This window comes from Balaenoptera physalus, assembly GCF_965194825.1.
Source record: "Balaenoptera physalus genome assembly, chromosome: 8".
In the NCBI taxonomy this organism is placed as follows: Eukaryota; Metazoa; Chordata; class Mammalia; order Artiodactyla; family Balaenopteridae; genus Balaenoptera; species Balaenoptera physalus.
The window spans coordinates 111,265,034-111,279,501 of record NC_138887.1 but is presented as its reverse complement, the minus strand read 5'-3'; the positions used below and the strand labels follow the sequence as shown (position 1 = coordinate 111,279,501).

Here is a 14,468-nt window from a genome sequence, read left to right as displayed (position 1 = left end):
GGCTGGGAAGGAAGGCTGCTGAGTGGGTGGCAAAGTTCCCAGAGCACATTCAGTTATGAAGCAACTGAATTCTCGGCTACACGGTTGACCCATGGCTGGACGGCTCGGGGGATTCTCTCCTTGCCTCCCCAGGGCTGCTCGGCCCCCGCGGGGTCACTGAGGTGACGGTCAGCTGCTGCTGCCCACTCTTGCTGGCAGACTCCTGTCCCCCCAGCTTTCACAACGCGCTGGCTGGCTCCACAGCTCGCCAACCCCTGCAGTGCCAATGCGCTCACCCGAGCCTGAGACACCGGGCTGGACGGAGGCCACCTCTGTTTGGGTGCTAGCCACCAAGATGGCTACTTGGGGGTTCGAGGCCTTGAATACCAAGAGGAAAAGGAAGAAGATGGCAAGAGTCAAGAGTTCTCCATGAATTTACACAATATCATACAAACTGGAGTCCATGGGACATGGCGGCTCTCTCTGCAGGTGACCCATTTTCTTTCGTCTGTACACAGGTCACCCCTACAAAAGGGGTGGATGTCCAGTGACAAAGGACAGCTTCTGTGATGGGAAGTGAAAGGTCTTGTCTGGTATATGGACTTTCCAACAGCAACAGAGGCCACTTTCCTTCTCCCTCTTGAACTGTGTTCCCCCTCTTCGCTCATGGCTCGTGTACCCAGCTGTGTCTTGAACTTCCAAAATTAGAGGACTAAATCCCATGACGTCCCAGAACTGGGATGTGAAGCACCACAGGTCCTCTGCCCAGTGGTTTTGTCCTTGGTTCTGCCCTCTGGGAATTTCAGCTGCACTAAAAATAACAGAAAAACGCAACACAAATGATAAAACCCCACACTCAGAAAACATCCACACGTACACACACGCACGCACACACACTCCAGGGATCTGAAGCTGCAAAACTGGCCCCCAGAGAAGCCCGCCCCTCATGATGCTTCCTAGGTCTTGGGCTCTCCATCCTGGGCCATGAAACCACCACAAATGACAGACAACAGTCATAACCCACTATTGCCATTTAAAAAGGTGAAAAGAAAAAAAGGAAACTGCCTGAAGTTGTCACATGCGTGCGCACGCGTGCGCGCGCGCGCGCGCACACACACACACACACACACACACACACACACACACACACACACTCATTACAGCGTTACTCCAAGGCTCCGATCTTCCCGGGGAGTGCAGGTGGGGTTCGGGGCAGGGCGGCCTGTTGCTTAACTGGGCGTAAGGCAGCTGGAAGGTAAGACTGGTTTTCTGAGCATCCACCGAAGTGTCTGTCTTCTCATCGATGCGGATCTTGTCTCTCAGCACGCTGTGCTCTCCCCCTTCCCACCTCCAGAACTTTGTCCAAAAGTTTGGCAGCAAAGAAAAAAACTCCCTTCTCGGTGTGTTTTCTCTTCCACTTCTTGTGTGTCACTGGTCGGCCAGGAAGGAAATCAGAACGGGAAGGGCAGGAGAAGCAAAGGGTTCTGGAAATGGCCTCAAAGATCTGGTTACATTCTATGAACTAAGGGCATTGTTTCTCTGATATGATCGGTGTTGGGGTATTGTCCCCCTCCTGCCAGCCCAGCGGAGGGCACTTCCTTGTCTACACCCGTGCCGCCCCAGACCACGGGCACGGTCCCTTCCCAGCCCACCACCCCATCCTCGTGAGTGACGGCAATCGGGACTATCTCGAGTGGTGATGTCTTCAAGAAACCACGGAGCCAAAAGTTAAGAACTGATGGAAGAGCCACGTGATGGGAACGCCTTCCCCATCTCGGTGATGAGGCAACACAAAGTCCGACGAGATGCAGGTGCCTGAGCCAGCTCCACTCTGCCTCGGCACTGGCATCATCGTGATTGAGTTTTGTTGTATATATGTATATTATATATATATTTATATATATATTTATATATATATATATATATATGTATGGGTTTGGTTTTTTTTAGCACACCGTCCCATTCTCGGGTCTGGATTTGGGGCAGTTGGTCCTCGGGACAGGTTGGACAGAAGGGGCCAAGGTACAGAAGAATCCCGAGATTAGCGTGAGGCCCAGGCCCCCCCAAGCACAGAACATGGACCACCCGTAGCCATGGCTGATGTCGTCGGGGAGTCCATACAGGTAGCGTGGGTAGCGTGACAGCTCAAAGTTGATCCCGGCCACACAGGTGCACAGTGAAATGATGCAGAAAGTTCCTGGAGGAGAAGGGAAGAAACAAGGGTGGGGTAACAGAGAAGGAAAGGGAAGAGGAGAGGGAGAGAGAAAGAGAGAAGTGAGGTTTACTACATTTTCGATTTTCTTGAGTAGGAACAATGAGGAGATCCAGGTAAGAGTAACCTGCCAACGAGATCAATGTTTGGAAATATTCATGGAGAGGGGAACAGTAGCAAGGCTCCCTCGTGCTCCAATAACTGCCCAGTCTTGCATAAACTCGGGGAGTCTCTCCTTTGGGAAAATACTAAAAATATATCACATGACAGTTTGTGTAGGGTGCAGTGAAGCAGGAGAGTATCTGGCTCATTTCTCGAAAGCCTATAAAATTCACTGTCTTTCCTTGGAGACGCAGAAAACACCCCCCACTGCTACTTCTTTAAAGAGAAAAACATTTTTATTCTTTTCTTTTCCATACACAATGTCTCATACGATATTGGGTTTTCCTTTAATCCATTTACCAACCAGTCATCCAAATCCTGGAAGCCTTTTCCCGTAAGATGACATTTCCCAGCGTTTTCTGTGGAACACTAAGCCTAGGAGATAACTCCCTTACGACATGGCAGCAGAGGCAATAACTCTGGGAAACTCTGCATGTCACTTCTCACCCACTAAGATTCATAATCCACAGTAACATAAGTTAACTTGTCCAGCCTAGTCTTATGAGGTATTTCACAAACTTATTCAATGATGCTCCTTTAAAAAAACCATTGCTCAAATTAACCTCCAATGAGAAGGCTGCTACAAGAGATACAATGTTATCAAATAGAATTATAAGTCCACTTTTAGCCAATAGATATTTGATGTACCTAAAATGAGTTTAAGAGCTTTTCTGGATATTTGCTATGTCTAATGTTTCCTCTGTCACTGCAGATAGGAGAACAATGGCCTGAAGAAGTAAAGTTTGGAAAAGGCTGGGTGGGGTCGATAGTACTGCAAGGGTCCAGGCACTTCAGTGGCTGTGATCTGTGTTTCCAAAGACCACTAAGTCAGGAGCAGAGCAGAGGGCGGTCCAGAGGCAGGGAGACCAGTTAGGAGCTGTAGTCAAGGGGAGAAGGAAGGAGGGGTCTGGCGAGGAGGGAGCAGGGCAGGGCTGAATGACTGTTTAGTGAATGATGGCTGGTAGAGGCAATGGAAAGCAGTGAGTCAGGGGTGACCTGGGCACAGGTGCCGCATAAATAAAATTGTGTGGGTGGGAAGCATGTAGGTGTACGTATGTGTGCATGTGTGTGTGTTTGTGTGTTCGTGTACATGCTTGTGCACATGCGTGCAGCGACAGTCATCGTGTACAAACAGATATGGCACCATCATTACCTGGGAAAACAGTGGGGGGGTTACAAAGCACCCCGAGTCTCTCCTGCTGTGCCCTGGGGTTCAGACGGAATTCTAAGATGGTACCCAGGGTGGATTATGTCTCATCCCAGACTTTTCTGAATCAGAATCCTGGGGAGAGGATGGGAATCTTTCCTTTTTAAAAGTTCCTCAGATGATTTCTGTTGATTGGCCTGGTGACACCCTGTGTTAGGGCAGAGGTTCTTTGTATAACTTTGAGGCACAGATTCAGGTGAGGGAAGAAGCAGAGGGGGGCCAGAGGGAAGGAGGCAGCCTGTGGGACCCCGGCCAAGGACAGCGTGATGGCTTGGGAGTGCCAGAATTGAAGAAAGCTTCGTTTTGACACCAGTTCCGAAGAATCCAAACTCCAACAAACCAGAGCTGGCCTGCTTGGGCCTCAAGTACGCTTTCAATTTCTGGTTTAGAAACCTGAGTGTGCGATGACGTCATTTACTAAAATTTAGATTTAGGACAGGAAGAGGGAGAGAGAGAGCGCACATGTGTGCATGCGTGCTGAGTTCAAATCTGAGCTGCCCTTGGGATGTTAAGGCACTTGGCACCGTGGGTCTGGAGCCTGGTAGTAATTTCTGAGCTAGAGATGTGGACTGAGTCATCATCTTATAAACTGAAGCTCTGGATGTGACTGAGGTCACCCAAGGGCTCTCTATAAACTGCATCCACATAGGATACTTTTTAAAATGGAGACATTTCTTCTCATCAAATTGTGTACAGTCTTCCTGATTAAGTGCAGTGATTTGTTCCGGGATAGAAGGTCGATCTCAAGGAAGTTTTGATCTTCCCAAGTTGCCAGTAGCTGAAAAAGCTGGATAGACACTATTTTAAGGGTGTTCTGCAAGCAGAGCAGACAGGACACAAAGATGTGGTTGATAAATGAAGACCTAATTACTTAATTACCATATGGACTTAATTACCTACCAATTGGAAATGGCCCAGCTTGTTGATAACATACATCTTGTTGTCATGTTAATAGGGTTAGTTGGGATATCTTCCTGCCTTCACTTCCTGTCAGTTGTTCTGTGACTTTGGAACCTCTAAAGATTTCTGTGGTTTGTTAGCTCCCGTCAATATTCCCATAGATGGGAAAAAACTTTGAGGGCTCTCACTTAAGATGGCCCGTTATGCAGGTCATCTGTGCAACATGTCAGGAAAGCCCGGTGTGACAAAGAGGGAAGAGTTGGAGCAGCTTCCGTCAGCTACCATGGACACGGCTGTTTTCCGTTCGGAGTATACTTCTGCACTTATAAACTCAAGTTTGGAAACGTGCATTCATAACGGGAAATACACACGGCAGGAGTACCGGAGCGTGGGGGGATGAGGGGCACAGGCGCGCAAGGACCCTACCTGACCCAGCTTTGTGTCTCAGGTGATGAGCCCAAGTCTCAGACCTGTGGATTGGTGACCAACTGGGAAGGGTGGGGTGCAGAACTCCCCCTACCACCAACAACTCTGAGGGGTTCCCTGGGGAACTAATTGAGATTCTAAATGTCTCTGCTAGAAAGCATCCTCAATTAAAGGGTGGTAATAGATATTACAGCACGGGGGACTGCAGCCTCTTTCCATTCACCCAGAAGTACAGTGGTCCTTTGGGCAGGTATGCGGCTCTCCTCTCCCCTCAAGGAACAGGCCGTGGCCTGGGTCATTTTATTGCTCGGGAGCACTTATCGATTGGTGAGTGACTATCCAAGAAAGGCAGACGTAATAATGCACGGTCACATCTTCTCAATAATTCCCCCCCATGGCTTGGGGTTTGAGCCTAATTCCAATCAGCCTCCAAGACTAACTGTAGTCACAGCTAGCAATTCAGTGAAAAGAACTGCCCAAGCCCTTCCCTTTGGAGCAAGGCTCTGCTGTGTGGCCAGAACTGGCTGTAACACTGGCTAGGCAAGTAGGAACAGCAGCAGCGTGGCTGTCAGACCTAAGTGATGTCAGGTCTGGGGAGGCAGGTTAACTGCAATGGGGCAGACGGAAGGGGACATTCCTGCGGCCGCAGGCTCCATGGTGTACCCAACAGCCAATCAGCAAATATCTGTTGAACTTCTATGTTTGTGCCAAGCATTATGCTAGATGTTAGGGGGATAAAAAGGAGAATAAGATAGGATCACTGTTCTTAAGAATTTTTAATAAAATCTAAAATAAAAAGATGAAAAAAAATCTTATAATCTCGCTGGGGATATGAGACAGACATAAATGAAAAGCTGAGGATGAAGTGAAAATAGCACCAAACTGGGGATTAAGAGACCCGAGTTTAGTATCAGCTCTGAATCTTTGGTCCCCTCATCTGTAAAATCGGGGAGCTGGAGCAGACAACTATAAGGTGGCTCCTATATTTAGCCATGTTTAGGAAAAGAAGGGCTAATACCCAGAAGTAAATGGTAAGAGACAACTATGCCGGGCCAGGGAAGGTTTCCCAGAGGAAGCAGTGTCTTGAAAAATGAACAGGGTGTCCGCAGGCAATAAAGAGAAGGGGGTCCGCACCTGGCCTGGAGAGCATCCCTCCTTCAACCCCAGTGCCCCAGTGTCCTAGGTCTCTAAGCCTGAGTCGAGAAGGCATGTCCACATCCCACACTCCCATCGTGCCTCTAACTTCCGAAATGCTCACTGCTGCCATCCTGGTCAGGCTTCCATCATCTCCCATAGAACCTCTGTAACAGATCATTGGTTCCCTGCCTTCTTCTTCCAGTGATATTAAAAAAAATTTAAATCCCACCTTCCTTACCCTGCCTGTATGGCCTTACCTGAGTGGACGCTTCCTACCTATCTGACCTCATTTCTCAGCTTGACCCTCATACTCCCTGTACTCTAGCTAAGAAGAATGGCCTTCTTCTTGAGATCTTCTGGGATCTCAACTCAAATGCCATCCTCTCAGAGAGATCCTTCCTGACCCTCTCCTAAAGTAGTCCCTCCTCCAGTGGTTTTCAAACCCTGTTCGATGGAGGTGCCTCAGGAACTGCCACTGGGAAAGGAAGAGGGAGTAAAAGAGACCCCCAGCCCTCTCTCCTCTCTTTGGCCAGAATAGCCCTGCTTTGATCTGTTTCCACGTGAAATTTCATTTGATCTAAACATTTTTGAAAAGCACCAGCCTTGTCCATTCACAAGGGGACCACAAGGCAGGTCATTATAGGAACTGTAAAGCTTTGGACAGCAAAGTGCAATGGCTCTTCTATTAGTTTCAAGTCCATGCCTTTGGCAGAAATAGCTAATCAATCTCAACCCTCATTCCTGCTGGTCCTGGAAGGGGCCTCAGACTCCTACTCAGCCCAGCCCTCCCGGCAGCCAGCCCCAACTAGTCAGTTGCAGCGGGCTGGAAGGAGAAATGACATCTAATTACCCTTTCCGTGCCAGGACTCGCACACATTTGGACTCAGAACTCAGGAAGTCCAGTTAGATGAGACCACACCACCCCATGTGCCCGCAGCCCAAGAGCCGGTGCTAACAAGATCCACTGGCATAGAGGGACCAGTGTCCTCCAGACCCCTCTGGTGTCCCTATTTGCAAACTCCACCTGTGAGCGGGAAGGCATGGCCAAGGAGTGTAACGAACTCTGCAAACATAGATGCTTCCTTTTGATTCAAACACAGCACCTGCTTCCTTGGATGACCATCCCCACCTGGAGTTCTTTAAGGAATCAAACCCATGATGTCACCTGGCAACCCATGGTCCAGCCCCAGTCACTGGTGTCTGCGTGTCCCGTCGGCGCCTAGCTGGAAGGGGCGAGGGCTGTGTGGTGTTCTGGGATCACTGGCCGCACGCCCCCCCGGCCGCCCCCACCCCTCCACTCCAGGCACCACTGAGGCTTGAGTGAGGGCGAGACAGAGAAAAGAGTTTCCATGCCCAGCCGGCCGACTTCGTGTCCCAGCACCAAATACAGCCTCTTCACCCACCTCCTCGCGTTGTTGCCATCTCTAATTAATGTTTCTCTGGTTGCTGAATATTAGATTCTAGTTTCCTCCCCACTTTTAGTTTCTTGGCTGTTTGACAACTTCCTCCTGCCTGGATGGATATCTCTTCCCTGAGTTTCCAAGCTGCCCCTTGATCCAGGCTTGGTTCCCCCCCTCCCTAGATGTCACTGTCTGTCTCCTCCTTTGTCTTTTCAGACTTGGGGCTTCCATTCCTCCTCTGAACCCACATTCCATACTCTTTCTGGCCACTTCACCCTCTCCTCTGATTTGAACTACCACCAGAACATGAGTGATTCATAGGATTATGTGATAGTATGTGGTATCACATTATTATGTAATTCTGCGTCCCAATCCCCAGGGACACGGTACGTTTGAGGTACTCCCTGGCTACACACAGGATTTCCAGTGCTTCCCCCATAATCCCCAATTCCCTTCAGTTTCCGACTTCTTTTTCTTTCTAAGTCTTGCTTTCCTAGAAGGGTGATCAACCATCCCAGTTTGCCTGGGAGTTGGTGAGGGTAGAGGGTGTGTCCCTAGTAAGTGTGACTTTTGGTCCTAAAACTAGAAAGACCTGGGCTAACTAGTACACATTGGTCACCCTTCCTACACGTTCCCTCCTGCCCTGCACTCTGGGGCCAATCGGTGATACTGCAATGACTACAAAAATGAATCCTCGCTTGTAGGTTACAGAAAACCTAAAGCCTTATTAACCCAGTGGAAGCACAGAAACTTGGATCCCTGGGTATGTTGCCACGTTAAGAAATGCCAGGCCAGGAGAGCACTGTTTTGGGGCAGTTAATTCTTCTGCAACCTTGAAGCATCACCAGGGAGCACTTAATCTGCAACCCCAAATGGTTCTATCCCAGTACCACGTGGTAGGTTGATTACCAAGATATTTTTACGCTGATATTCAGAGTTTTGGCATCAACCTCTGCTCAGCCCACTTCCGAGCAGTGACTGCAGGTACGTAAGGCGGGCGAGATGGGGCCTCCTACGTGGCCGCTGCTTCAGCGTCCACAGGAGGGGAGGGGAGAACGCGTCTCCACTTCTTTCAGGGACTGTTGGAGAAGCCATGCGGTAAAACCACAGCCACGGACCCCGTGGAGAAACAGCGTCAAAACCGTGGTCTCAGGCAAGGCAGCGAAGTGCTCTTACTAATTCAAGAAGCCATTGCCTAGGAAACCGAGGGCCTCAAGAAGGTTCTCACAGGAATCCAGGGTGGTCACATATTGTGTGCAGAGGCATTTTCCCAAATAGCTATTCTTTCTGTGACCAAGTTGTACCCAAAACTTCACTGGAGTACAATTTCTGCAGCTTTCCAGGGCCAGAGATCCATCTGTGTGACATTTTCTGCTCTTGGGAATAAGGAGTGACGCCTGCTTATCCCTGACCCTCACGTGCTGCCTTGTTGCTATGGTGGCCAGAGGGCCTCTGTCCTGACCCCAGCCCCACAGGTCGCTGCAAAGCTGTCTCTGCAGAAGTGCCCTCGCGGACGTGTGTGTCAGGGAGGTCAGGAAGCAGCCCAATCCTCTCTAAGACTCTCTCCCTTCCGCCCCCTCTGAGCTTTAAAACCATAAAGAAGCAAATTGGCAAACAGAAAAAGGATCCCTCCTCCTTTAACAGTGGTATGCATCCCAGGAAGCTGATGTATACAAACCCTTCCTTTGCTTAGATTAAATGCCTCAGCAGCATTTAGCTCTTGATAGCACTTTATAGCTTTGCTCAGACCTGCATGGAATATAAATTACTGTTGAATTATACACCACTGCATCAGCGGCAGCCAGCAGGCAGGTCACATGGGGCTTCACAGCCAAGGTGCCTTAGGGGTTCACTGGGATGAGGCAGGGGGTGGTGACAGGCTCTGGGGGAGAACACACTGCAGGGGATGGGGCCCTGAGTTAAGACAAAACCATCCATCATTCTGCAAACTCTGCAGATGCTCTAGGCAGTCACTGCGTGAATGCCACCTCACCCGCAAGGCAAGCGGCTTTTGTATCCCCGAGTCTATGTCTGCACACTGCAAGGCTGGTCTACGTCCGGCCATGATTATGCCACAGTAATGCCACATCCTCAGCTCAAGCGACGAAAGGGACTCGCTGGTTCAAATAGGCTGGCATTGACTCTAAAGAAAAAGGCTCCGCGTTCCTATCACAGAACACGGAGTCTCATCCCTTGGTTTTCCATATCTCCAGGGTAGCCACCAAACCTGGAAACATGGGTGTCATGGATTGAATTGTGTCCTCATAAAATTCCTATACTGAAGCCCAATCCCCCCAATATTTCAGAATGTGACTGTATTTGGAGATAGGGCTGTTAAACAGCTAATTAAGTGAAAATGAGGCTCTTAGGGTGGGCCCTAATCCAACGTGACTGGTGTCTTTCTAAGAGATTAGGACATACAAAGAGATATGAGACAGCTGCGTGCAGAGGGAAGACCACATGAAAAGGCAGCAAGAGGGAGACCACCTGAAAGGCTGCGAGACAGGCCTCAGAGGAAGCAACCCTGACGACACCTTGATCTTGGACTTCCAGCCTCCAGAACTGTGAAAAAATGAATTTCTCTTGTTTAAGCCACCCAGTGTGTCGTATTTTGTTTTGGCAGCCACTGCAATCTGATACAACAGGTGAATATATAATAACTGGCTTATTAACAGAACGTTACAATACATGATAAAATAAGGCTATGTTTCCAGACTTTATGGCTACCTGTAACTAAAACAGGCATCTAAACACAGCCGTACAAAACAATAGCTGCTGGGCGTCGTGTGGCTTTTTCTCCATCTCATCAACGCATCTACGCTTACTCGCCCTCAATCCCCATCACGACACTTATTCTTCTGGGTGTATGTTAGATTTGATCACAAGATCACTGGCCCTGGTGACCTCTACATCCAAGACTGAGCCTTTTCAAACTCGGGGAAACACCTAAAGGGCTGAGCCAATGGAAGAGAGCATCAGTGGGTTCAAAGGTTGTGATGGGAATTTACTAAGGTCAAAGCGCCACTGTCCAGTCTCCTTGACTGGACTCTGCCATTTCCATCCTTTACCCAGTCTGCACAGAGCCCCTGCCGCTATCCTGGCAGTTATCCTTTATGGCCCAGTCCAAGCCCGGAATGGCCCAAGAAGCCTTCTCTGAGTATGCCCAGCACCAGATAATCCACATTTTTTTCAGAAGCCCTAAAACTTTTCTGGTCTGGAACAGGCAATCTGACAATTAGCTATAGGAACCTTCTCTTGTTCTCTGTTTTAGTTTGTGTTCAGCTAGACTGTAACTTTCTCCAGAATTGGTTATGGTAGTGGTGTCTCCTTTCATATTAGATACAGTACTGCCCAGTAAATCCATATCACTGGAGGAAATGGATTTCTGGGCTATGGAGCTTTTAAATGAAAATATGGGCTTTGAAACCCAGAAGGGAATGAAGGCGATATCCCGGCTGGCCCTCCCACCCTCCTTTCTCCTAAATCGTTTTGCGGTTGCTGAGGTGTTTTTGTGTGCGTGCGTGTGCGTGTACCTGTGTGTGCGTGCACGCGTGTGCCCACACAGGTACATGCCTATCTACCTTGCGTTTCAATGGGTACCCTGGATTTCAGGAAGCATTTTTATTTTTAGGGAAATTCAGCATCAGAATAATACCCTCTCCGCAGGATTATTTTGAAGAGCGATAATAATAAATGTGAGAAGGCTTAGAGAAGTTAAAATTGCTTTCTATATGTAAGGTATGATGTTAGAAATGGAAAGCTTTAAGTGAGGGAGAAGAAAAATTGTTCTGGAAGACAAGAAAAATTGTGCTTGCTGCTTTTCACCTCCATCACCCGCTCCATTCTCTCCCGGCCCCGTCGCAGGGCAAGTGCCAAACCAGGAAGCACTTGAACTCAGCGGAGACCAGAGACAGTGCTCACTCAGGATCCTTCATTCTGTGGGCTTTGTTGGCACTCCAACCACGGAATTTGGAAGATCTCAAAATACACTTCTGAGACCCTCCTTGGTAAGGGAACTTATCTTTGGGCTCAGGTTTCAGCATCCAGTGGGGGTTAGTTACATCATGACATCGCTGGGTTTGCAAAGAAGCCTGTGGCTCAACCAGGATGGGTAAAAGGAAGCAGCCCTAAGAGAAGGGTTGGGAATAGCTAGGTGACATGAGTTGGGGACCTTTTGTAAGTGCTGTAGAGGCTCTGACCGTGGTTCCCCTGGAATATAGAGGCAACATTTACAGCTAATCCATTTATTAAATTATTATAAAATTCATTTATTAAACACCTATTGCCTAGTGGACCGTGAGAGCTATTTTTTTGTTTTGTTTTGTTTTTAGTCTACACAGTACACTTTCCCTTCTTTCTTCTTTTGTTAAAACACCACCCCCATTGTTTCTCCCGGGAAGCCATTCTGTGATCACAAGGGTTAATTCAGGCAGAGGCAGTTGACTCAAGCCAAGCCTCAGTTTCTGTATCTTCTGTACCTCTTGAGGTTGCTGTGAGATTACATATATTTATGTAAATCATATATGTATATGCATTAATATATGTATATACACACATCATATAAATTATATAATTCACATCATAATCCCAAATTAAATAATTTGCTGACGGTCCCAAAGTATAAGGAACAGAGCAAATATTTGATTTCGCTGTAAAGCCTCAAACTATTTGATTGTGGAAACATCTGAGAACTACACATCACACTTGCTTCCACTGGCCCCATTAAAAAACAATATCCCCCAGGGGAAGCAACCACTGGCCCACTCCACTCTTGCCCACCTGGCCTTGGATATTCCATGCTTCAGGGAATGAAAAGTTGGGAACATCTGAGCCTGGTGGTCTGTGGTGAGCTAAGAGCTTTCCAAATAGGGCAGGAAAGAGAGTTCTAGAGAGGAAATGAATCAAGAGTGCAGCATCACATTTTTCTCAATGCGAATTTTTGCCGTTTTCTATCCATCTGGGCCTTGGTTCAGGGCTGAGAGTTAGTGGATCCAACTGGCGTCTTAACTAGACTAAGAGTGGCACCTACAGCTGTGCAGAAAGGAACATTCTCAAGCTGTGAATAGTGAGCTTCCAAGTGTAAGGCCACTTAGAGCATGCCATATTCCTGCCCCTGCTTCTCTTTTCTCTCCTCCTCTTTCTAGGCCAGCACTTTCTGGTGGACAACAAGGGTCCATGGAGAAAACATTGAGAACCTTTAGGGCAGAGGGCAATCTTGCCCTGGGCTTCTTGCTAGGGACAATGCTTGAAGTCATACAAAACCTCCTGCAGACCGTATCTCAGATACTACAGATACTACAGCTCTCTGGTTGGTCTCACATTCATCTTCCTAAGTAGATACAAGGATTTTGCAGAGAAAGCCACATCACCAATGCCACCCCCACCCCCCAAAGCCAGCATGAAGCCCAATACAAGTAAATCTATCATTATGTTTGAATTCCTGTCTTGGTCATCATAAGGCTCTCGTGGCCCGCCCAGAGGTCCACCAAGTCAGCCTGCACCAGCTTCCTGGGAGGAGAGCTGCTACTGATGGGGATGTGGCTTAGTGGAAAGACAACTTCCACCAAGAATCAGAAAATCCAGGTTCTGGTCCCATTCTTTCCCATTAAGTGGATAAACCACCTCACCTCTCTTGGCTATGATCAACCATAAAATACAGGGGGTAGGACCAGATCTCTAAGATCCTTCCAATTAAATGATCCTGTGACTCTAGGTATTGGGACAAAAAGGTACCATTCTCTCTGAATTGTTCTAGGACCTGCTGTCACTTATTCTGTCAAACATGAGCTGCCTGGAGAGAAGATACTGCTTCTCACCTCCTGACATGCACGGAAGGGCTGATGAACGAGACCATTAGATGTCATTACTTGCCATCAGTGTGCATATGAGGCTCAGCTCAAAACTGCCCTGATTTGAAACATGGAAGGATTGGGACCCAGCTGTTTAAGTGTCTGGAAGAAATTGGCTCCTGTAAGAAATCTCTCTGGCTTCTGCCCTATCTGATCCAAGCCAATGCCATGTTCATTAGCAGAGGAAGACGCTTGGGGTGGTAGCCAGAAGATCAGGAGAGTCTACCACCTGGTTTGGTTTATGTTTCCGTATGCCTGGCACATTTGTCAGCTTGGCCTGGCCTTTCTTTGAGATGAAAACCTGTACCCAAGTGATTCTGGCATGCTGTCACCTCACCACTGGGTCACTGAACACATACATAGCTTTATATGGATCAAATGCTTATATATACTATTTTTAATAGGATAGGCATTGTCCCACATGCTTTACAAATGGTAGTTCTTTGAATCCTCAAAGCAACCTTATGAGATTTCGATGGGGAAAGACACAGAGAGGTTAAGTAAATTGCCCAAGATCACCAGCTGCTCTGTACTGGAGCCAGGATTCAAATCCATGCTTTTGCCACTTGTTATGTCTTCTCTCATTCCAGCTATTTCACGTGCATGTGTATTGTCTCTGGAGCTGGACTGTACGCAATGCAAGCAGAGAAGCTCTTTTCCTCCTCAATAGGGCCCTGTACACAGTGGCGTTGAAATCAGATGTATCCACTAGATGGTGAGATTGGGAGAAGAGGCCCTATTGTTATCAGACGTGGTCCTGAGGAGGCTCTGGGTGCCCCTCAGACTCAAGGCTCAGTTAATAAAATCTCGTGGCTGAATTCTCCAGAGAACTAGGAAACCCTATCACAACCGTACGTAACTTCACTCCTATTTGTGTTGGGTAAAAGGGTGACTTCCTGTAGAGGGACATGAGTTTTCTATGAGGAGCAGGATGGTGTGGCTGAGGAAGGAAAGGAATCAAGATCAGGGCATTAACTCTCTTTCAGTAAGACTGTCTGTAGCTTCCCAGGAGGCCAGAAACCAACCCCCGTGGGCAGAGTAAGCTGGTGGTCAGACGAGCCAAAGGAGCCCGCTACGGACCGCAGCCCATCAGAGGGCTCCTACCCACACTGCTAATGGCCGTTAGTGGGCCTCTACCTAGCAATGCTTTTAGCTCCACTTTTGTCTGGGAGATTTAGGGAATGATCATTATTCAG

The 14,468-nt window shown here is 48.2% G+C and overlaps 1 protein-coding gene across 5 annotated transcripts in view; it reads right to left on the bottom strand.

Annotated features, from left to right (window-relative positions):
- Positions 1-6: 6 nt before the first annotated feature.
- The window catches only part of TMEM178B (transmembrane protein 178B), a 349,130-nt gene continuing 334,668 nt past the window's right edge, over positions 7-14,468 (bottom strand). For 3 of the 5 annotated variants that reach the window (XM_082473133.1, XM_082473134.1, XM_082473136.1), the window contains one exon: positions 7-2,176. In XM_082473133.1, the coding sequence (XP_082329259.1) occupies positions 1,926-2,176 (251 nt within the window). In that variant the 3' untranslated portion in view covers positions 7-1,925. The remainder of the gene's footprint in view (positions 2,177-14,468) is intronic. The other 2 variants (XR_014266844.1, XM_082473135.1) reach the window with 2 other exon arrangements.